This window comes from Glarea lozoyensis (assembly GCF_000409485.1).
Source record: "Glarea lozoyensis ATCC 20868 chromosome Unknown GLAREA16, whole genome shotgun sequence".
Lineage (NCBI taxonomy): Eukaryota > Fungi > Ascomycota > Leotiomycetes > Helotiales > Helotiaceae > Glarea > Glarea lozoyensis.
In genome coordinates, this window is record NW_007360990.1 from 594,263 (window position 1) to 617,181 (window position 22,919).

At 45.5% G+C, this 22,919-nt stretch overlaps 8 protein-coding genes across 8 annotated transcripts; 4 read left to right on the top strand and 4 right to left on the bottom strand.

Moving 5' to 3' along the window:
* Nucleotides 1–2,524: 2,524 nt before the first annotated feature.
* Nucleotides 2,525–3,912, top strand: GLAREA_07470 (PLP-binding barrel; the record flags this gene model as incomplete). Its single annotated transcript, XM_008082158.1, has 2 exons — nucleotides 2,525–2,804; nucleotides 2,855–3,912. 2 exons carry the CDS (start codon nucleotides 2,525–2,527, stop codon nucleotides 3,910–3,912), a joined length of 1,338 nt encoding a protein of 445 aa, XP_008080349.1.
* A 599-nt stretch (nucleotides 3,913–4,511) lies between these two features.
* GLAREA_07471 (Ribonuclease H-like protein) lies at nucleotides 4,512–6,553 on the bottom strand (the record flags this gene model as incomplete). The annotated part of the gene is made up of 2 exons (XM_008082159.1): nucleotides 4,512–6,342; nucleotides 6,399–6,553. The coding sequence occupies 2 exons, from the start codon at nucleotides 6,551–6,553 to the stop codon at nucleotides 4,512–4,514; spliced, it is 1,986 nt and encodes a 661-aa protein (XP_008080350.1).
* Nucleotides 6,554–7,030: 477 nt separating this feature from the next.
* On the top strand, nucleotides 7,031–7,538 carry GLAREA_07472 (Sm-like ribonucleoprotein; the record flags this gene model as incomplete). The annotated part of the gene is made up of 6 exons (XM_008082160.1): nucleotides 7,031–7,055; nucleotides 7,106–7,162; nucleotides 7,210–7,248; nucleotides 7,303–7,330; nucleotides 7,385–7,448; nucleotides 7,497–7,538. 6 exons carry the CDS (start codon nucleotides 7,031–7,033, stop codon nucleotides 7,536–7,538), a joined length of 255 nt encoding a protein of 84 aa, XP_008080351.1.
* Nucleotides 7,539–8,342: 804 nt separating this feature from the next.
* On the bottom strand, nucleotides 8,343–8,945 carry GLAREA_07473 (uncharacterized protein; the record flags this gene model as incomplete). Its single annotated transcript, XM_008082161.1, has 1 exon — nucleotides 8,343–8,945. One exon carries the CDS (start codon nucleotides 8,943–8,945, stop codon nucleotides 8,343–8,345), a length of 603 nt encoding a protein of 200 aa, XP_008080352.1.
* Nucleotides 8,946–10,939: 1,994 nt separating this feature from the next.
* GLAREA_07474 (uncharacterized protein) lies at nucleotides 10,940–11,445 on the bottom strand (the record flags this gene model as incomplete). Its single annotated transcript, XM_008082162.1, has 2 exons — nucleotides 10,940–11,226; nucleotides 11,319–11,445. The coding sequence occupies 2 exons, from the start codon at nucleotides 11,443–11,445 to the stop codon at nucleotides 10,940–10,942; spliced, it is 414 nt and encodes a 137-aa protein (XP_008080353.1).
* An 826-nt stretch (nucleotides 11,446–12,271) lies between these two features.
* On the bottom strand, nucleotides 12,272–13,231 carry GLAREA_07475 (DOPA-like protein; the record flags this gene model as incomplete). Its single annotated transcript, XM_008082163.1, has 4 exons — nucleotides 12,272–12,500; nucleotides 12,625–12,673; nucleotides 12,724–12,806; nucleotides 13,053–13,231. The coding sequence occupies 4 exons, from the start codon at nucleotides 13,229–13,231 to the stop codon at nucleotides 12,272–12,274; spliced, it is 540 nt and encodes a 179-aa protein (XP_008080354.1).
* Nucleotides 13,232–17,620: 4,389 nt separating this feature from the next.
* GLAREA_07476 (Zn2/Cys6 DNA-binding protein) lies at nucleotides 17,621–20,438 on the top strand (the record flags this gene model as incomplete). The annotated part of the gene is made up of 4 exons (XM_008082164.1): nucleotides 17,621–17,779; nucleotides 17,841–18,982; nucleotides 19,104–19,261; nucleotides 19,444–20,438. The coding sequence occupies 4 exons, from the start codon at nucleotides 17,621–17,623 to the stop codon at nucleotides 20,436–20,438; spliced, it is 2,454 nt and encodes an 817-aa protein (XP_008080355.1).
* A 1,121-nt stretch (nucleotides 20,439–21,559) lies between these two features.
* GLAREA_07477 (Casein kinase II beta subunit) lies at nucleotides 21,560–22,646 on the top strand (the record flags this gene model as incomplete). The annotated part of the gene is made up of 2 exons (XM_008082165.1): nucleotides 21,560–21,718; nucleotides 21,768–22,646. 2 exons carry the CDS (start codon nucleotides 21,560–21,562, stop codon nucleotides 22,644–22,646), a joined length of 1,038 nt encoding a protein of 345 aa, XP_008080356.1.
* Between the last annotated feature and the right edge of the window lie 273 nt (nucleotides 22,647–22,919).

Genomic DNA, 22,919 nt, shown 5'->3' on the forward strand with positions numbered 1-22,919 from the left:
TTCGTACCTGCCAAGCCCTTGCATGCACCGGCGTGCATTCCTTAGCTTTCCCGCATCATGATTGGTTCCTGGTGGGAATTTGGGAGTCGACGTGCAACAAAACTTTTGGAGGGGGAAAATCTAGGTTTGAGGATTGAGTGGGAGGATGGGGATTGGGTGGGTGTTGAATGTAGGTTTTTGTTTTTGACATGAATGGGATTAGTTGGGTGGGTTGGGAAAGATAGACGCGCACTAGGAAAGTTCCGTTGCGAGATTGGTAAAGGTTCTTGCGAGGCTAGAGGATTGGAAAAAGCATATAGATGGCGGACTGCGTACTGTGGAAAGTATATCTGAATCTCCTTCGAAGGTTCAGACTGTGGTACAATAATCGTCGACTGAGCAACATGACTTCGACACAACAGCAGCAGCATTAACTTCTTCATTGGGAGGAGATATCTTGCCTCAACTAAGACAGCGAGGAAGACTATGAGGCTGTGAGTGCTCTACACTGTAATTCCGTATGTGCCACTTTGACACATATCGTCTGTTGAGTAATGAGTCTTCACAAATCTCCCACTAGACGAGTCACGAATGTGATCGTACGGGTCAACCCGTGGCCAACCCGTAGGTACAACTAACTTGGCCAAGTAACAAGGCCAAACTCTTGACTCCCTTGGTTGATGCTAGAGGATATTATTATATCAACGAACTGGTCCTGGATCCAATCTTGGAAAAATTTCAACTCCGCCACAGGAAAATTACGAGAAAGGAAAAGGGGAAATTTAAGGAAATCCTTAGAAGCTCGACCATAACGTGCCACCGAGTTTGAAACAGCTACAACCTTGACAGTCCAATGCTTCGATAGTATCTGGGAGTAAAGTTTCTCATAGAGTCTCTAATAATGTCAAGATAAGCAATCAACTTCTTGACCGGATCTGAAATGTGCCATAAAACTTGAGCCGTAGTACTTCGAATAATATCTTTCGCGAAGAGTAACAATGAAAATTCACAAGCATCCAATTCTGTTTACGTTGAGTTGACTCCTTCCATTGGCCCTAGGAGGAACACGAGAGGAGTACCTAGAATGTGACAACTGCAACAAAAAGGCGGTCAGCTCCTGATGCTGACAGAGAAAAATACAACGACATGCTCGGGGGGAAGCAGAGCGAGATGAAATGAAAGAGAACCTCGGGGTGCAAGCAAACGTACAGTAATCCTCCAGAGAATGCGTATTGACCGGAATCAAAGAAGGTTGTGGCTCGAGAACCATCACTGGATCACTTGAGCCACTCCAAAGTATCCCGTGTTCTGGATATCTCTTTTTCTTGCTGTGTTGTACAGAAGAGTGGTCATGTGGGGATAATAATGGGATAGGAAACTTCATCTGACCAAGCGAGAAGAGAAATACCATCTTTATGAATAGCAAAGCAGCGTCCAAACACAAAAACGAAATTAAATACCTCATCTGTGAAACTCGGTTCCTTTCTCATGTCTCACGTTTGAGCCATCAATTCCATCGATTATTGTCGTTTTATAAAGATTTATATAAGAGATCTGAGTAATAATGTATACAAGTCAATGTTATGCATTCATCCATTTTTGTATGTAAGCATCTTGCAGATGCAAGAAATGAAATCTTGATGCTGCCGCTTTTCTTCGATCTCGTCCCAGGAACCGAGGACAAGCACGAGCCACTTCAACCCGCTTCCACCACAACTCAATCCAAGATCCGGGGCGGCTAAGTCACTAGCGCGGTATGACGGCCACCACAAAAAACTTCTGTTCCCCTCCATGAATTGCCTTCGACTGACAACGACGTCTCACCAACTCACCTTCCACAACATCTCACCTACCTGACACTTACATCCATTCTCCGTCCTTCGAAATCTTCCCCTTCTAAATATCTCCCATCTCAAGTCACCCTGGATCCGCCGACCTGGGACCTGTCTTCGAGACAAACTTGGTGCGTATTATTCTTTTCCCGGAGCAAACCCCCGTTATTCAAAAATGCCTCGTGCTTCGCCTCAACTGAATATCGACCCAACATCTACCGTGAGGCAATTAAAGAAACAGCCAGCTAATTGTCATCTGCAGATCCATTAGGATCCCCAACAAACACCTCTCGACTGCCTTTGGTCAGATCAAAGGCCCTCGATTCAACACGGCTTCCGCGGCCGCAAGCTTAGTTTCTGATCAAGATTACTCGCTACGTGCAAACAGAGACATCCTCAACACACGACCTCCTCCTCCTGCTGAAGTCCGATAAACAACTCGAGCTCCTCCTGTTCGATTTGTCCCCCAACAGCCCAATTCCGTCTCCCACTCCTCAGCTGCCGCATAAGAAGGGTTTAAAGGTTCTTCCTCTCGCAGAGGAAGAGTCGAGCCGACCTCGTCAGATCAGTTCAGGATCTGATCGATACAGACCTCCCTAATACAACCTTGAGTATACAGAGTATGTTGTACAACGAAAACGCTTCTCGCCATTCCCTCACTGACGTGGCACAGATCAATCAATTTTAATTACCCTACGCTTTCCCCCGAGGATATGTCACCTTCCGCCATCGAAACCATCGTAAACAATCCAAGTCTAGAAAGTCTTGAAACGTATTTCGAAAATTCGAAGAGATCTTATATCGATCTCAACAATGGCGTCAACATACCCAAACAATTGATTGGAAATGCTCTCAAGGAAAGAGTTCAAAGTATCGATCATGAGACCTGCGAGGCAGGCGACGAAGATACCTTCTTCGTAGCTGATCTCGGCGAGGTTTACCGGCAACACATGCGCTGGAAGACAAATTTACCCCGAGTCAAGCCGTTTTATGGTAAGCAATTCGTATCACCTTCAAAGAATATCTCTGACCTGTTGTTTCAGCGGTCAAATGTAACCCGGACCCGCAAGTTATTCGCCTTTTGGCAAAACTTGGAACTGGATTCGATTGTGCCTCCAAGGCTGAAATTGAACAAGTCTTGAAGGCTGGTGTTGAGCCTCACCGCATTATTTATGCTCAACCTTGCAAGACAAATTCTTACGTCCGCTATGCCGCCTCTCAAGGCGTCAAGCAAATGACATTCGACAATACGGACGAATTATATAAAATCAAAAAGCTTTTCCCTGGAGCTGAGCTATTCTTACGCATCTCTACCGACGATTCTTCCAGCCTGTGCCGTTTGAGTCTCAAGTTCGGAGCTGCCATGGATACTACCACCGATCTCTTGGCTCTTGCTAAAGAATTGGACCTCAATGTAGTGGGTGTCAGCTTTCACGTTGGGTCTGGAGCTTCTGATCCACTTGCATTCATGAACGCGGTTCAAGATGCTCGTACGGTTTTCGATCAAGCTGAAACTTTCGGGTTCAATTTTCACACCCTTGATGTTGGCGGTGGATTTTCCAGCGACACATTTGACGCCATGGCTGCTGTACTCAGCTCCGCTCTTGACGAGTACTTTCCGTCCAACATCAATGTGATCGGAGAACCGGGTCGGTACTACGTTGCTTGTGCATTTACACTTGCATGCCACGTCATTGCTCGTCGTACAATCGCAGATGAGCAAAGCGGGGCTCATAGCTACATGCTCTACATGAATGATGGTCTCTACGGCAATTTTTCGAGCATCATGTTTGATCATCAAAACCCCGTTGCACAGGTTCTCAAAACCGGCGAACGATTCTACTACGACACGATGGCTTCCCAGCCAACTTGTGATGGCATCGAATACTCCATCTGGGGTCCTACATGCGATGGCATCGACCGTATTGCAGAAAGCATCCGCTTCAGCCACGATCTTGATGTTGGTGATTGGCTTTACTTTGAGGAGATGGGCGCTTACACCAAGTGCTCTGCTACCCGCTTCAACGGCTTCAGCGACTCCCACGATGTTATCTACGTTGCAAGCGATCCGGGTGCCAAGGCTATGTTGGGCATGAACTAAGCACGTCTGCATAAGCAAGCAATATATATGCCGGATAAACACAAAAATGGTGGATGGATGGACGGATGGATGAAGAAAATTGACGACGGATGTTATTAAAAATGGTGACATGTGGTTGCCAATCTCTTTTGCACAATTGATGCTTAGTTATAGACGTACTTCCTTGTATACGCTCATTTAGACCTCAAAACCAGCAAGGTACAAAAACTCATAATATGAATATAAAATAATTTCATGATGATTTCTAGCTTCTGTTCTCCTGCTGTAACAATCAAAGGAATTTCTAAATGTCTTTGCGGTCTACAAAGACCAAGTGATGGTTCTTAGAACCGCTTAGTCTGATACGCTGTCTACTTATCCAGCACATGGAAGGGAGCGCTCTGATTTGAATTTCCACATGTGCAGATGATGTTTGGTAAGGAAGATGTATTCGTGAAATGTGGAGTCTTGGATATCTAAATGCTTGCTTGCTTGCTTTCTGGTCTAAATGCCACACCATACCATACCCATGCCCATATCCTAATCCTAATCCAAGTCCTGAACGCCAATCATATGTTCTCGTTATGCAGTATGTACTTCATCCTCCTCTCCCTTACCCTCTACTTCTCCCCTTCTACCCCACCCTCACCGTTGAGCCTGCTCTCCAAACTCCCCCATACACTAGTTTCAAATCCCATATCCCTCCACCGTCCCAGCACAACTCTAATCCTCTGCTTTTTATCTATATCCCCATCCACTACCTCCTGACCACTCGTCTCCGTCCTCCAACTTGCGACCTCCAGGATCCGCCGTACTACACTCTGTATACTAAGCGGTGGATCGCGTTCGATACTCGCTATGTCCTCGAGCGAGAGCGAAGGGTTCTGGGACCAGAGGAAGTAGGTGCGGAGGGTTGATAGGTTTGGTGTGGATGTGGATGAGGTGGAAGTGGACGTTGTGATGTGGGAGAGGGCTTCTGACTCTGCTGATTGTAGGAGCGTTGCGTTTGTGTCGTCTGGAGTTTCTAGGTCTGTTTGGAGGAGTGTTGCATTTGGCGAGTCGTCTTGACTTTCCAATTCTTCTGCTGGGAGAGGCGTTGAGTCTTCTTGATTTCCTTCTTTTAGAGCCGTGACTTTAGATCGGGGGGCCCTCCTTCGTACCGGTACGGGGACGAAAACTTCGGCTTGAAATGTCGTTTCAGGCTCTACATCTTTGAAGTCGAAATCACCAGACTCGTCGTAATAAGTGAGCGTTTTCTTAGTCGACTTGCGTTTGGGTGGCAAAGGTGTATCTGGTTCTTCGGGCTTGGACTCTTCGGCTTCTTCCGGGTCGTCGGTAGCGAGGGTCTCGCCTGTGGCGATTCGAATTGGGATGTTGCATTCTGCGTGATAGGGGCGAGGAGGTGTAGGATCTAGCTTCTCCCGTTTCGCTTCCATCATATTGAATAACTGAAATCCGGCGTAGGAATCTGAAGCTGCGTAGCGGATTTGTTTGATTTCTAGTATCCGGCTCCAATCACTGGATCTTACGTCGCCGCCTTTGAACAGAGGGAGATGAAGGTGTTCCTGGACTTGAGTGGCGAGTGAGACGAGTTTTTTATTGATTAATTGGTGTTCGTTCGATTCGGAGAATTTAATGAGTTTAAAAAGATGGCTCAGTTCAAAGAGGCCTTTTGCATCAATGTCCAAATTGTTTCGTATTCGTGTGCAATCGCCCTTGATTGCTACTCCCACTTTGGTAACTTCGGGGTCTTCCATCAATTTTTTCAGTGTTGGAGGTACCAGATCCTCCTTGGTATTGCCTGCAAATAAAGCAATGTGAAAAAGCGCAACTCGTTCTTCATTGGCGATTTGTACCAATGATACTTTCTGTTTCGGCCCAGCACTCTTACTGGCATTTGCTAGCCACTCAATATCAAATCCAATCACTTTCGAATCGGCAAAATGTGTTGCCAGAATCCGCTCCGTAGTATGTTTACTCTTGCAATAATGAACAGTGACTGTTTTTCCGTCTGGTTTACCCTCATCCGGAGGGCCACGATATAATGAATGCGACCAGTATGATTCCGGTGTCCCTGGCTCGGCATCTTTGGCAGCTCGAAACAATTCTTCTGGCATCTTCCATGTTTGTCCAGTCTGATCAGGAAGAGCATCCCACCTGGGATCATATGGTACCTCTACCGGATCTGGGATTTGAAAAGGTTTAGGGACCTCTTTACCTCCTTCTATATCTCGCTGAATAGCCAAATCGACCGCAGACATCCCTGATGAGGCCAACACATAACTGTCTTCCGCATTTGAATGTAACGCCATATCCCGCTCCATACTCACAGCAGCTACCGAGGTCATTCGAGCTATGCCAGGTCGGGGACTTGGTTGGAATACGATTCCATGGTTGGGATGCCATATCTTCTGCGGCTGCGGGGTACTTCGAGGTCGAGGTATCGTGGACCTATATTAAAATTTCTTATTAGTCCTGCACTCCTGCTAGACTCAGAAGATACCTACGCAGCCCTCGCCCCGTTCACCAACATCCGACCAGTCCTCATAGATTCCGTAGGTAAAGATGGGATACCTGCCACTCCTTCCGTGTTCATGGTGTTGACAATCGATCGTCGAAGGAATTTGGCCAATGTTGATGCTCCATATTGACAAAGGAGCATGACGCGAGCATACACGTTCCAAAGGATGCGAATGCGTTGCGGCGGTTACAATGAATTAGTCTAGCAAAGGCAGACGCGACAGGAGATCCAATCATTCCATCACTGTGAGGACGTCAGGGTTTTTGTGGGGCGGCCTTGGCATTGTCGAGCAAGCATTTTGTGGGAAGAACATCTACAGCGAGTCGGTCACGAGAAGTAGATCTTCATGAGAACTATTACCTGTCGATACATTCAATACTCGCGATTCTCGAGTCAAGAAGAAGTGAGTATAATACTTCTCAGCTTTCAACGCCACTCCTTACGATATTGCACGCATCTTCCTCATTTTTCCCTGTGCACCAAGGACCCAACTAGCTTGGAAGCCCAGCAGCTCTAGGAATAATGCTTCTAGCATATATGTGGATGCTTTCATATGTGTTTTGTTATAGTTGCGTTATGGTTTGCTAACCAAGCTCGAAATCTAGATAGGTCACAATCATGGCATCTCAGCTACTTCCTCTCGGTACGTTATACCCTCTCTTTGGTAGCTTCTGGTCCTAACTATCCATACAGAGCTAATCGACAAATGTGTCGGATCAAAGATCTGGGTCGTAATGAAGGGCGAGAAGGGTAGGCACTTATGTTTTACCCTCGGAACATCATCTTACAATATATAGAATTCAGCGGCACTCTGATGGGTTTCGATGACTATGTCAGTAAGTACAGATCATTCACTTGCCAACTATCCTCTCGTACTAACAACTCAATAGACATGGTTCTTGAAGATGTAACAGAATTGTAAGATACGCTCAGAACCGATTTTGTTAATTACGACACTCATGAACTTTTTAGCGACTACTCTGGAAACCACACGAAGCTCAAGAAGATTCTCCTAAACGGAAACAATATTTGCATGGTATCTCAACTTTTACATTTCTATATTACGGAGCTAATTTATTTGCAGTTAATACCCGGTGGTGATGGTCCAACAGCTGTTACATCCTGATCAGGGTGTTCGGGCCTTTGATGTGATCAGGGATCGTTTACTCAACGAAATCATGACAAATCTGCAATAAGTATTTGACAATAAACGTTTCATAGGCAAACAAATAAATCCAGTGGACCAAGACCATTTTTTAAGGCAGACTCCAAAACTCCCTCAGCCTATATCCTACTCCATACCCAGAAAAAACTCAATGACCAAACCCAAAGTCAAAAACACAGTCAAAACAACCAAAACTGCGAGACACAAATTTACCCATCTCCCAATCGTCGCAAAAACCACATACCCAGCCGCCCATCCAGACAACCCCTCATGCTCTTCCGGTTCAGCAAGTTCTCCCGCAACTGATCTCGCATAGACTTCTTGCACCCACTCTTCCACGCGCTGGTTTGTTCTCCCTCTGACTTATTCAGCATCACCAATCATGCGTTGCCGCCGCCAGTTGGAGGCTGTGAACCATGTGTAGTCGCTACTGCTTGGTGTGTTCATTTTGTTGTTGCCATCTGGTGAGAGGGGATTTCTGTTGCGGTGGTTTGGGCTGAGGGGGTCGTAGTGCCACATTTTGAAGGTGATTTTTGAATGTAATCCTTGGAAATGAGAGTGTAGTGACATTTTGGGAAGGGAAGGTAGGCTTTTTGATGTTCTGTGCTGGGAAGAGTGTCCTGGTCATTATTGCTGTTTTGTGATTTTCTATGTGCTGTTCTTGTCTTCTGTTGTCCAAACCGCCTTGTTCTAATCTTCTACCTCATTCCGTCTCTCTCTTGATTTTGCTTTGCAGATTATCATTTTTTATTCCATTGCCAACCCTTAGTTATTCCCAAAAGATGCTCTTGGTTTGGGCCATTTGCTTGCACCCACGACGATGAACGTGATCTGCACCAGCTTCGATACAAATAAGGAAAACAGGCTGACCCATTGGTAAGTAAAGGTGTCTTTAGTTTTGTCCAAGGTCAGGAGCTGGGTGGCAAATGCGGTGATAACCACAATAACCCATGATACCCATGCCACCCCCCACCACCCACATACAGCCCATAGTTTAGTTACCCAAGGACAATTTTCAAGCAACATCCTAGTAATTGCAGCCCAGATCACTTCGAGCACAGTCGGGGTGACTTGGGCTTCTGGCGGTTGGTAAGTCTGAATTGCTGCTTGAGTGTCATCGCTACCGTCGTTCGGGTGACCACCTGCTATTTGACGGCCATGGTGTGGTCCTGGGTCACCATCTACATTGCTGATAGTTGCTGCGTCAACTATGGTTTCCGCACCATCCACAGATTCTCCTTCTCTAAGTGTGGTTGGCCCTGAGCGAGTTTCAGGACCCCCCGAAATTGCTTGTCCATCCTGCCTTTGATTTCCATCTGATCGTCCTGCATCCGTCAAAAGTGAGGTCCTCTCATCTAGAAGGCTCATGTTTGGTTTCTTGGGTATCAGTTGTTGAATTTGTATCGCGAGTTTGTCGAGCAGTCTCTATTTGAGTTCTATTTTCTATAACCCGGGAATTATTCTAGCCATATAAATAAAACTCCCACTTCTCTTCAGCTAACTTACTTAGCTTTTCCTTTCACAGCCTTACTAAGAGACATGTCAAACTTTCTGCGCATTCCTTGGGCATTTCAAAGACCAAATCTTGGTGACACAGTTGCTCTTTTTGACTTGTTTCTTTTTTTCCTCTTTTTCTCTTTCGCAAAGGCACAACATATTCCAATCCAAAACATCTCAGATTACTCAAACAAGCTTCAAAGCAAAAATGTGCGACTTCTATGCAGGTAGCCTTCTAGTTGAGACAAACATACATAGAACAAAGGCCAGCTTACCTTAAAAAAAGCTGAGGAATCACATAATCTCTTACCATCAAGAATGCTTTATTTGAAAATTTCTCCTTTATTCCTCTAAGTGAAGTGTAGATGTAGGTCCTAGCGGCTTGATGGTCACAGTGTTTCGCTGTCAAATTTTCAGACAAAGAGTAATTCAGTAGAACGTTTCGCATTGCTTGTTGATAGTTATGCTAAGAAAAGCGGATTGTTATTCAGTGGATTGATTTTAATGGAATTTTTGTTTTTTGTGCATTTGCTCTCTAAATTTCATTTTCGTCATTCTGTCCAAGTTTCATACCAAGACTCTACCACCACTTATCACAAAAGCCGTACTGTTATCCCGCACGGAGCTGCTTGTGATTTTAGGGTCGATAGAAGAGTAGAATGTCTGTATCATAGTCATCAACCTGGCGAGGCAGATCATCTTTGAACCGCCCTTGTTAACGCTTATTACCCTCTCCGAATGGCACCATTTCTCCGCTGCTATTTAGCCTCGTTTCCTGCTTTTCCGTCTTTTCCTGTGTCTTTTTCTCTGTCTTTTCCTTTTCCTCGATACATCTCCCTTGCCGTCCTTTGGTTCTCCGTCCAAATCCTTCTCTTTTCTCGGCAGAGTGTCCAGAACAGGGTAGACGTCTAAGAAAGCTTGAGAAAGCATGGCGATGAAACCCTTCCATGGTTCATTTAGAGGAAGGACTTTGGTGAGACAAGTTGTTATTCGAAGTCCGATCCATATTTGGTTTCTTTTGGTAGAATCCTTAATTTCTTGCCACTTGATATATCCTGTGAAGAAGCAAACTGCGAGAATCAATAGAAATCCTATCCAGACTTCGATTTTTGATGAGAAAATTCCTTCCATTTTATCTCTTGTTGATGGATCAGATTGCAATTTCCCTTTCATTCAGCCGCACTGTGTTGGTTCTCAGGTTGAAGTAATGATATCTTTCAGTGGCTGAAGGGTAGATTGTACTTTCCCACGGAAGGGAACCTCATCTCTCATATACACAATTACCTTTTGACGGCTCTTCTATTCCTACACAAACTTGACATTATCAAATAGCTTCAAAAGAAAGTGGTACGAGAACCAAACCACCACTTTCAAAGATCAACCAAGACAGGATCGTCATGCATTGTAGTCTACCGTCAAAGATCGATCGACATCACACCTCATCCTCTAGACAACTTAGGTCCAGTGTTGAATTGTTTTGAAAATAAAGTACAGCAACACATGTGATGTGGTAAAATTTCCTAATATGCAAGTTTCCGAGGTAGAAGAAACCACTCTTTAATAACAACAAGTGTTTAATTTGGCACAACAAATCCTTTGCAAGTTATTTTATTGATTGGAGTCAACGGCTGCAAGTACCCAAGATCACTTCAGCTACTTCTGCAGGCTTTAGCAGTCTAATTACTTGGTTGAAAATTATCAAAGAAGTTGCAAGTTTAGACCACAATCGCGAAAGATATTTATTAATACAATAGCCCAACAAGGCCACCTTGACTCCAGATTTAATCCCCGGGATAATCAAACTCCTCTACTTAAAAGCTAGTCAACCAATATCTTTCGAATCCAGAAAGTTCCTCAGGTTCGTGCTACTTTGACCCATCTTTCTTTGAAACGGCCCAAACAAATAACGCCAACCGAAGAAGCTCTGATACAACTTTGAAAACAATGTTTGCAAGTTCCCAACCGTACAGCAGTTCTTTTGAACTTGTTATTAAGACACCTTCGCAAAAGTATGATGCTAATATTGGGACTGCACAAACAATAAAACACAACCAGTGGTTGTTGTAAAATGTTTTTTTCCAGATATCTTTGCTTGGTCGTCCTGTAGAAGGCTCTTCTGAAACGCTTTCTCCGCTGCTACGTGGATTATTATCTATTGGCATCCGTTAGTTTAATTTGTGGACGCAATATCCTCTTGAGAAGCCTGATGGGTTTAAGCAAGTATTAAATAGCTTTTCGACATACCTATTAAAGGTCCAATTTCAGATTGTGCGATTGATCCTGGCGAAGATGCTCGAGACTGTGCCTCTAAGTCCTGTCTTGACTGCATCTTTGTGAGGAATGTGTGGAGATATGAAAAGAATCTGTTCATGGTGGCTTGAAGTGCAACTAATGTGGTTGGAAAGTTTTGATCTATCGGAATTGGTGGGCAAGCTTTGCTGAATGATTGATCTGCTACAATTGCCGATACCATCCTACCTATATAGCAATCGAATAGCTTTGTGTTTCCAACTTCCACACTTTTCCAACTCGGTTTCAACATTTCAGCTCTTGACAAATATACACCGTTCTGCAACAGGTGTACCTTTTATTCATTTGGTACAAGTTTTGGACTGAGGCAGTGCTTTTGGGGATAAAAACAGCAATTGCTTCGCGATTTTCATACTATGTCACGTCGACTGAGACAAAACTACCACATACAGTGCCACCTCGAAACCAACCTTTGTGCGTCCAAAATATGAATTGTTTTCTAGTTTCAGGTCAATTCTCCATAACATCTTACTATATGGAAGCGTTCACGATTTTCTTTGTCCATCTCGCGCATCGACATTTTTGTGACGCTCCTTGCTCATGAACTTTCAACACAGAAGCCACTGGTGGGTAGGTGCGTAGAATGAGATACTCTACAAAAGATGAAATGGTTTCAAGAACCACATTATAGAAACAACTCTTTAAGCCAGTATTAGCTTATGGACTCACCGCAGCAGAACGCAAGTCTCAGTCTAATAGCTTGTGGTTTCTCATGTCTTAAAAGTACCTCCAAATGTCCCTAAAGATACATGTGCAGTCCAGCATGTGTTTTGTTGGCGAAGAAGGTCTTATGTCGCACCTTCTAGATTTCCATCCAGCTTGATACAATAGACATATTTCTTGCCATTGCTTTCTTCCAAGACTCGAACCCTCACTCGGTCCTTCGCCTAAGACTTCTTACTCTTGAACATGCTCAAATCCAAAGGCAGTCTATCACCCATCCACGTCGCTCTTTGAGTATGATCTCTTTCTTCCTCTTCATGCTTCCCCGTTTCCGGATTGATCGTGTTGGGATGAATGAGTGCACTTAGTGGACCTCTGTTGATTACCAACCAAGGTATGAAAGCACCGAATTGGGCTGGCGTGAAGAGGTTTACTTCGAACATTGCTACTGGACTGGAGATTGGTTAGAGAACGATGGTGTCAAGCATGATTTTACGAGTTTGTGTGGATTCCTGGTGCTGGATTTGGTAGTGAGGGTATCATTTGCACTAAATGTTGGTACAGAAACTGTACTTACTGTGGACCAATTGGTCGATCCCAGAACGTATAGATTCTCAATTCAGGGACTGAATTCAATCAGCACTCTATTTTTAGTGATATCCGGAGTCGGGCTTACATTCTCTCCGGATTCGCTCCCACAATTCTTTCGCGAACTTCTTCTGGGATTCATTGGCTTGGAAGTAGTATATGTGAACATCACTATTCAAATGCCACTTAGTTTCGTAAGATGTCATTTATTGCCAACAGCAAACCCATGACTTTGACATAGGAGAAAAGAGGCACCGTTCCTTCATGGTGATAATCATTTCTGGCAGACTGAATATTGCCATGGCGAATTCAAAAGTCAATGTGGTCGACACTTGGGTCTGTAGGATACAGAATTTGCCTAGACGGCGCTTAAAGCAGAAGTGTTTGTCATCCGCATGACGATAAGAGAAGACTTACAAGGCTCCCCGGATGCCGTTATCCAGTGGCTCACAAAACCTTTCATAGCTCTTGCTCAAGATACCAGTCTGAGGATTCAAAATTGCCTTGCCATCTGCAGCTTTCTCGTTGGATAGTGGGGGGGCATTTTCGTATCCCACCAATGGCGAAGGGTAGTCGTACGCGGATGGGTCGGCCATGTTAACCCCTATCGGGCCCTCTTAGGAGAGGGGTTCTTCAGAGCGGCAAGTAGAAGACTCTGAGATATTTAGCAAGGTTGCGGTGACGATTTGGGCTGAAAAGAGGATGTGCCGCATTGGATTTGGCAGTTTGGAGCGAGGGGTGGGAGGTATAATGATGATGACTGCGGGGTGGTTGGTACGGAGTAGGGAGGAAAGAAGGCCGACCAAGTGGCCGGTAGGCACCAGCTTGCCAGCCTTGGATTGCGGCTGACTCAATTGTTGGTAAATAGAAGTGTTGGTTCCAACATTGACGAACTGTAACTTACGTGGAAAAGTCAAATGAATGTTGGTTTTTGGAAAGAGGATGATGAGCTGGAAGAAGCTCATTGTAACATGAAAAACCCTCGTTTACTCACTTGGCGCTAGATCAACGCCGTAGCCACATGTGGCTCAGCTTCTCGAAGGATTTGTCCCGTCGTAATTGCTCTGAGCTGTGGCTTGACATCACTGTCGCTTATGACAGGGTCAAAATGCATCTATACAGATTGGTGAACGGGATGCCCGAACAACGTGCTCTAAAAAACAGAAACTGGTCCTTCAGAAAATGTAAGGGGTAGTTTGTCGTCGGCGTAAAGTTAATCTCTGCAATCAACGTAAATGAACGGAACTTTGATAGACTCCAGAAAACTTCGTGTGATTCTGAGATATCTTGAAAACCATCCCGCTTACGTGAAGCTCCATGTGGTCATCCAAAGTGAAGGTAAAAAGCTGCCCGCAACTATCCGGATTCACTTTATTGAGATAGCACAAACGTATGGTGTTTTTGGAAGAAGGAGTCGATTTCTAAGAGCAAAAGGTTCTCTCAACTTAGCACTAGTCAAAGTAGACTAAATGCATCATCTTATAACGAAAAAAACAACTTTTTCCAAAGAATGAGTATTGGGACGCAATGATGACTGTGTTTAATTTAAATCATACGTCATTATTACCTTACTATCCGGAAGCTTTGCCAATTTTCAAGTCGAGAAGCTTGGTAATCTAGTCTAATTGCGATTAGGAAAGTCTTATCAAATTGTGTTATGAAAGAGATCCGTGCGAGACTCCTAAGTCGTCTCACATCTGAGACCAGGTACACTGTTCCCTGTTAAATAGAATTCAATGCGCGGCTGTCAGGTATGGTAAGCTCCATTCGGTACCTTACTATCGGTAAAGATCGTTCTATAAGTGAATCTTAGGATTTAGCGAGAAACTTGTTTAGTTCCATACATTGCGGTTTTAGGAGGACAGTATTGGGAGTCTTCAGGATACGATCAAACCTCGCATCTGGCTCACCCTCGTGCATGTCAGTCTTCTGGGGAATGTTTCATTCTAAAGTTAATATATTCAACGTACAATGGACTTCGGGAAATAGCCAATGCCGGAAGTTGTCCAATTAATGAATTCCTCGAGACTCACCGTCTTAACACAGCCACACGTTCGAAGACGATACTTTGAAATGTGTCGGTGAGTGGCTGGTGGTGACACAGAAACTCGAAGTGAGAGAGTGACTTCGTGGACCTGCAGTCTGTGGCTAGTGGAAATCGAAGTTCTGCATAGAACCCTTTTGGTTAATAACCCTGGTTCACATAACATGGCTTGCACTAGCAATGTGGCCCGGAACTGGTGTCAAGGTGAGTCGCTGAGGGCTGTCAGCTTCGTGGGGTCCGTAAGTATGGTAGCGCACCCCGCGAGCATTATGTGGCTACGAGATTCCAAAGAGTGTTGTACAAGCTCTGCAAGATCCATAAAAACTGAGCAATGGTTGTGCTCGGTTTGAACCCTTGAACGGCCCTGGCTGTTGAAAGGCGTATAAGCTTATTGTTAAGTCATTCTCATCGCTGGCTGCTAGAAAGTCGCAACTGGACGCTTTTATTTCCAAATTTTCATCTTGCTCCCGTGAGAAGAAGTATCAAGAAAATTTGCACCATCTATGGCACAAATCATTCTGGAAGAACCTCAGAACATACAAGTCATTAAAATCTAATGGTACTCTTACATGTTCGCTGTCGTCAAGTAGGTTCGTCAAGTAGGTTCGGAAGTTCTTCATTGGATTTTTCATGTCAGACAAGCAGCACTATGGTGTTGGTTGGTCGCGTCGTTTGCTCAAGCGAATGAATCGAGTTCCGCCGATACCGACAGTCGATGAATTAAAGCCACCGCGATTTCGAGCTACTTGCTCAGATCCGAAATGCGGAGAAGGGGCACGACATGATCAGCCCTACATCCCATGCAATTTCTGTTCTTCCATAGAGTTGCGCTGTAATGGGGCTGAGAAGCGTCGCACATCCGTTGGGTCGAGAAAAGGGACGAGTGAGATTTCTCCACAAAAGTAGCGAGTTTTCCGTCTTCTATTCTTTCCAGATGACAGGGAACCAATCATAAAGCAGAGCTATAGATCATGTCTCGAAAAGGTACTCGGTATACAAGAGCTAGAGATTGCAGCTCTGACCATACGTAACTGCTGTCAGATTTTGAAATGAGGAGTATCTCTTCTCTTCAGAACCGCATTTGGTACACCTACATTGGTGACTTGCATTAAAAGATTTCGTAATGTGAGAACACGCAAGAAAACGCTTGTCGCGATGTGGAAACTTGAACGATGAACGAGATACGGCCTTTCTCTCGCATCTAGCCGCAACAAGAGACATCCCGATGGGGAGATCGATAAACACACAGGACGCCAAATTGTCCCCGTGTAGTGGATAGTTGGCAAATAGTGATATAGATATCTCGTGCACGTTGCTCCTTGGTCTTTTCTTCTGCGGCCACTTAGCAGTTTCCAGGGATGGAATTGTCATTCGACAAAAGAAGTGAATTTGGTCATACAAATGGAGTGCCGTGAAAGTTGACGGTGAAACTTGAAGAGAGCATACCATCCTTGAGAATATTGTTTCAATAAAATGATCAAGAATGCCTCATGATATCCTGACAAGACCAGACTCCTTCATGCCGCCATGATCATACGCCACGACAGAAGGCTGATACGGCGATACCCTGCTCAAATGGATGGTTGATAGAGATAGAGAAAGAAGGTGGAAAGGTCTCCAATATGGCCGCAGGTTCAAGATATGTACGAACAGCATAAACCAGAGGACGCAGCTGAATGCAACCAACTCCCTGTCCTGTCTCGCTTCCCTTTAAGCGCCGGATGTGTGAAGGTCCAACAGAGCTGTACGAGCTGTAGCTGGTTGTGGATCACGCACGTGATCTCGCTAAATGGGGAGGTACTAGTGGTTGTCGTAACGTCGGCCAATGACCTCGAGCCTCATCTGCTTTGAACCTGTGTGCCAACCTCACCCGTCTCGTCTCGCTAGCACCTACTCGAGTAGTGCTTCACTTGAAGGTATAGACGTGATGGAACAGCTAAGTATTGCGACCGAGTATGAAGCCGCTCTTCTTGCTGCAGTCATTTCCATTCCAAGGCGACCATCGGTATCCATCTTGGACAACCGAACATAAGATCACCCTCGAGTGAAGACACTCTAATCTGCAGGTTTGGTAAGCACTGCTCACCTCGCACTTCGTCAGGATTCTTTTGGGGTCCAATTCGAAGAAGTGAACCTTTAACCGTTCTAGAACGTTAACGCCCATGTTACATCCACGAGTCCTCGTTTCTGCACGAGACAGGTAGGGCTGACGGTTACATTTTGCCCTTGCTCCACCACAGCAAGACCGCTCTTTAGGGAGTGTCTCTCTCTGATGGAGCTAATGAATTAAACCATGTTGCTATGATGGTGCATATGAACGGAGGTGTTCCTCAGCCACCGGCTCTTTGCCACCCTTCGCAATCGCTTGTATACCGGTAAGTATGCAATCCTATCGCCTATCGAGCTCGCAGCGCTTCTTGGTATCATTACGAGTATGTGCGGGATGAAGCAGGTACAGATCCATTTCGCTCCGCCATACGTAATTCAAGCAATCGGAGACATACTGAGGTTGCTTCCTACTTTGAGGCTTAACGAGAGATCCCAGCTGTTGCACTCTTTGCAAGCTTAATCGAGTCGTTGCAGCTTGTGGGCACATGGCTTTTCCTGTAGGGCTCTCTTTCTTGTCGGTGCCACCGGCCGGAGAATAGAATCCATGCACTCACTATGCCCCGTAGTCACTCTCTAATTCTTCTAGGATTATCCAACATAACTTCAAGCATATATGGAATATAGATTCCTCAGAATTCTGGAGCTCTATATCAATCAATTAACATCGCGTCTCAAAGTTCTACTCACCAAACGTTCCACCCGAGTAGATTGGATTACCACTATTGGAGGAAATCGCAACACTTTAGCCATCCACCTCGGTTCTTGACAAATATTCCGCATCTTGATGCGATCGGTCCCCCTAGGTCTCTCTGTCTTCAGCCACCTCCCCAAAATGGACAACGTTGACCCAACGAAACCTTCGTTGCTTTCTCCGAACTCACAGACCCCTACTGAGTTGTATCGAAAACCTTCAGTCGAACGAGATGGCAAGACTGGAAAGAGGGGACGTGCAAGCAAACCCAAGGTCAAATCCGGTTGTATCACTTGCAAAGTAAGTCTTCTCAGTTGTTTCGAAAGAGCTTGTACCATCAGAGTACTAATCTAAACCCAAGACTCGAAGGGTAAAGTGCGACGAAACCAAGCCACAGTGTATAAGATGCCAGAAGTTTGGCCGCGTTTGCGATGGCTACCTACCCGAGCAACCCCCAGCGCGAGGATTTAGCAACATTCGACCTCGAACGCCGTCGGCAGGTTTGTACAATCCAAGTGTTTCGGCCCACGATACAGAGGATGAGAGTCGCTATTTCCGAGTGTTCTCGGAGAGAACTGTTTTTGCACTGTCTGGTTTATTTGAAGGCACACCCAGTAGTCACTTTTGGACGCAGCTTGTTCTACAAGAGAGCCACAACCTCAAAGCCATCAGACATGCAGTGATGGCTCTTGGGGCACTCACTAAAAGTCTAGAAAATGCACCACAACCTAGCCTCAAGGTCAACATTATCCAGTCTCTCGATCAAAAACACCGCGAGCAGGCGGTTCTCCAGCATCTCAAGGCAATTCAAGCTCTCAATCTCTATATTTCGTCATCCACAGCACCGCAGTTGAGGAACGCACTCCTGACGTGCCTGCTTATTATATGTTTCGAGGTTTTCCAAGGCGGGTTTTTGTCTACTGTTCAACAAACTGAAAGTGGTATTAGTATGCTTCGAAGCTACTATAGTGGGCAAGGTGGCTCTCGGACTTTACTTCCTCGATACAATTCGCCAGACGCAAGGGGGGAAACTTCCAAAGCTGGTCCAAGTCTTCAACCACAATTGGACAGCATGACCTTGGCCAATCCATCTATGCTATTATACGGCAGAGAATTCTTAGAACCTGCGAACATGCAGAGACTTGAAATTGGTGTACAGGCACCTTCGCCCGAACACAGCATGTACGGGGAGACGTCGTATTCAGATTTTAGCACAGACATCGAAACTACTCGCATTTTCTCAACGCAGAATTATTTGAACGCTCTACCCAGCAACACCACGACTGCACACTGGCAAGCGGGGTCGCACTTGTCATCTGCCAACAGAGCTACAGAGCCTATGAGAAGTCGCTCTGCTTCCATTGCCTCGTCATCTGTGACCGGGAGTGGTCCTCCGTCGAGATCTGGGTCAATCAATCAATCATCTGTTCCAACGCCCAATCCTCAGCGACCACTATCTACCTTTTCTGGAGCGCCAAGCCCGTCTCTATTACAAAGTGATATGTAAGTGCATATTCTGTTCAGTGTTGAAGCTAGTGCGGCGTACCCGATTACTCTACTCTCAAATCTGCATAACAATTCGGAGTTAAATCGTTTCTGTATTCCAGCACTGACGCTATCTTAGGAAGATCGAAGACGTTCTCATTCAGGCGTTTATCCGACTTGATAGCCAATGTCTCACATGTGGGATACCGCCGTCAAAGCCTCCGATACAATGGGACATCAAAAAGATTCACCACATAGCAATCCCAAATGTCTTCTCGAATTTTTATATGGCTCATCGTAAGTTCAAATTTCCTCTCTCTCTCTGCAAGTATTTCGGTGCGGAACTTCTCCACAACAACAAGCATGAAATACTTGTAGTATTACCGAGAACAAGAAATTACTCCAGAGGCATATTTCAATTTTTTTATACCTCAAAATCTCCTTGTTGTGACTAGGCTAATGCTAACTGCTTTATATAGGATGTTGGGATTTTCTTTTTGACCGTATAGTGCGGTTCCGTCACCAAACACTCTACAGCAGACTATACGCCCCAGAGACGAGCGATTCCCCAACAAACATTGCGACCGAGGTAGAGTTCTATCGCAACCAGCTCATGGCTTTCCACAACGCCTTCCGCCCGATTCTTGACGAGTCTATACAAAATGATGGCACTATTATTAATCCCGCAGCCATATTGGTCTCTTTGTATCAGCGTTATACCGCAATACTGCTCTCTGTTATCTTAGAGGGTTCCGAAATGGTCTACGATAATCACCTCTCCGATTTCCAATATATCGTTAATACATGTCGACTGCTTGCAGAATCTATCGTATCGACGCAACTTCCACGTATGCCGCGCTTCAGTCTCGACACTGGAATCGTACTTCCTCTCTCGCTTGTTGCTAACAGATGTCGAGATCGAACTCTCAGACGGGAGGCTATCGATTTACTGTTTGCCAATCCAAGGCAGGAAGGGATGTGGGATTCAATTTTAGTTGCCCGCGTAGGAAGTTGGATTTCATCGTGGGAAGAAGAGGGGCTGCCTGTTTTACTTGACACGTCCAGCCACTCTGATATGTCTGGGTTGTCTTCAAACTTGCATTCGAACTATGCACATTCGATGCATGAAAATTCTCAGTCGTGGAATTTTAACAGCCATACGCCGGAACTGGTCGATTCAATGACTGACAGAATGACAATGATGGGTGTAGATCCGTTCGCTACCACGAACACCGGTGGACTGTTCGACGATATGATGTATGCACCAGACAACATGCATACTCAACGCCACCCAACAGGAAGAGGCCTCATTCCTGGTGCTGGCGATGGGTTCTCCGTGCCCGAGGAAAACAGGGTCCAGCTTTCACACATGGAGTTTCACATCAACGACCGATACGCTCTGATGAGAGCTCGAAAGGTGATTTCGAGTGCCGATGGGACCCATGAAGAGAGGGAGACTATCCTTAGATGGTAGGTACAATCGAATTTTAGAATGGGTTTCATAGGAGTGATTCACGATATCGTGTTTTCTTGGGGGTACCTATACACTTAATTAGGAGAGGATGTGTTAATTACAGGAGCTGGCTTGATTCTTCGATGACTTCGTTTCTGCTGGACAAAATCGAATGTTATTCTAGCTCTTTGAGTTTGCTCTGCGCATTCTTGGGTTCGTTCAGCGAAACTCAAGATATTATGCAAATGGCTCTCTGCGACATATCATTGCCGCATTTATTTGGTGTACTTTATACTGCGTTCACTCCACTAGACTAGACTATAATAAATTGAAAACAGATTCATTTTTCTCTGAATAGTGTATTACACATTACTTGCTTGAAGTTTTGAGGGTACCAAGAAAACTCAACTTCAGTATCAAATATTTTCAATCAAATTATCAACAGCTGCGATCATTTATTACCAAGGAGCTTCGAAGGAGACCGGTCACATGACCAGCTTATCGTATCCATGGATGGCATCGGCGAAATGTTTTAGCGAAAAGCTGAAAGTACGACGGAACGTAATTTGGGCTTCGATTTGCGCTCACCCAAACGCCAACTTTGGAGGGGCCGATAAAACCTCATATTCACCATATAACGAACTTTCTCGCATTCGAGACTTCTCATTCAAGAAGCACATCTTTCATTCTAAGACTTCCGACATCTTCCAAAGATCCTCCCACAGACCTCCAACCTTGAGGCGCAAACTCCCACCTACCCCTCCGCGTGTATCAGCGTTGATTGCAGACCATCCACGTGTTTGCACACTGCCCCTCCAGCATAACAACCACCAACAAACAAACATTCGAGCCAAATTCAACATCTTCCAATCTCAAGGCTGAGACATCTGGCTGCACCCTGCGTTGGAGACAGAGCCTCACCCCGCACCGCGTTGTCAACAAACCACAGATAGAGACATCCCGAGTCGATAGCAACCACGATCCCGCGAGAAGCCAAATAACTTGCGCACATCTGCTTAGGATATTTCACCAGCTACTACTTCAGCTAAGAAGGGACTCAGTGCAGCTGGAAGGGCTGCGCACAGTGGCTGGGAAAGTTGAGGTGTTGAGCGCTCTGCTACTAGTTACCAAGTTATCCAAGGATGTCTTCCTCGTCCGGTACCCCAGAGTCATGGATCTCATCTTTCTGTTCGCTGCTGGGTCATGAATATTTTGCGGAAATATCGGAGGACTTTATAGAAGATGATTTCAATTTAACGGGGCTGCAGACCCAGGTTGCAATGTACAAAGAGGCTTTAGAGGTAATTACCCATATTCTCGGCTCTGACGCTTGCGCTGATTCCCAAAAAGATGATTTTAGATGTTGAGCCAGAAGATGACGAAGATGAAGATGATGAAGAGGAGGAGGACGAAGGTGACGATTCTATCGAGGGGGAGGAGCGCTCGAATCGAAGAGCAGCAGCAGAACGAAGACATCATCGCATGGCATCTGATCTATCAATCATTGAATCTTCCGCCGAAATGCTCTACGGCCTTATCCACCAGCGCTTCATCTGCTCTCGCGCGGGAATACAGCAGATGTACGAAAAATATGAAATGGGACATTTCGGGACGTGCCCGCGGACTTTCTGCGAAGGCGTTCGCACATTACCTGTTGGACTATCTGATGTGCCAGGCGAAGACACCGTAAAACTATTTTGTCCTTCCTGTCTCGACGTCTACGTGCCACCGAACTCGAGATTTCAAACAGTGGACGGCGCCTTCTTTGGTCGAACCTTTGGTGCCCTATTCCTCCTTACATTTCCAGATTACGATATCAGTAAAAGGGGGGCGGACACACTGGGCGGATCTCACAGTCGAGGAGGGGCTTCAAATGCTAGTGATGGTGAAGATAAGGAGAAGATAAATGGCATGAACGTCCAAAATCTAGGACCAGGGCTTGGCAGAGGGAAAGTATACGAACCGAAAATCTTCGGATTCAAAGTATCGGAAAGGGCAAGAAGTGGACCGAGAATGACATGGTTAAGGAACCGCCCACTTGAGATCAGAGAGCTGGACGAGGCGGCTATGTATGGCACAGCGGAAGAGAGCGAAGACGACCTCGAAGGTAACGGAGTACGCACACAGCCAAGGCAGACTCTTGGAAGCGGTCGGAAAGTACGGAGGACGAACGGAGGTAGCCCTATGTCAATTGTCGAAGCCAACGTAGAATTTGGGCCCGGGCCATAACGCAACGGCTCATAAAAAGGATATTGTTTGTCATTGCGGGGCGTTCGGAGCGCGCTTTCCCAGGGGTGGGATATTCTGAAGATAGAAGGCCATTTGATTTCGTAGGAAGTGGGTGACGGGAGAGAGTGCGAAGCGTCGTGATCGGAATAATGATGTGAGGTTGGATGGGGGTTGGGTGAGGGAGTAGTAAAAATGTCTATGTTGTGATCAGTTTTACTGATGAATGATACCATTACACTTCTCAGGCTTCTGCCAACTTTGACTTGTATAAGA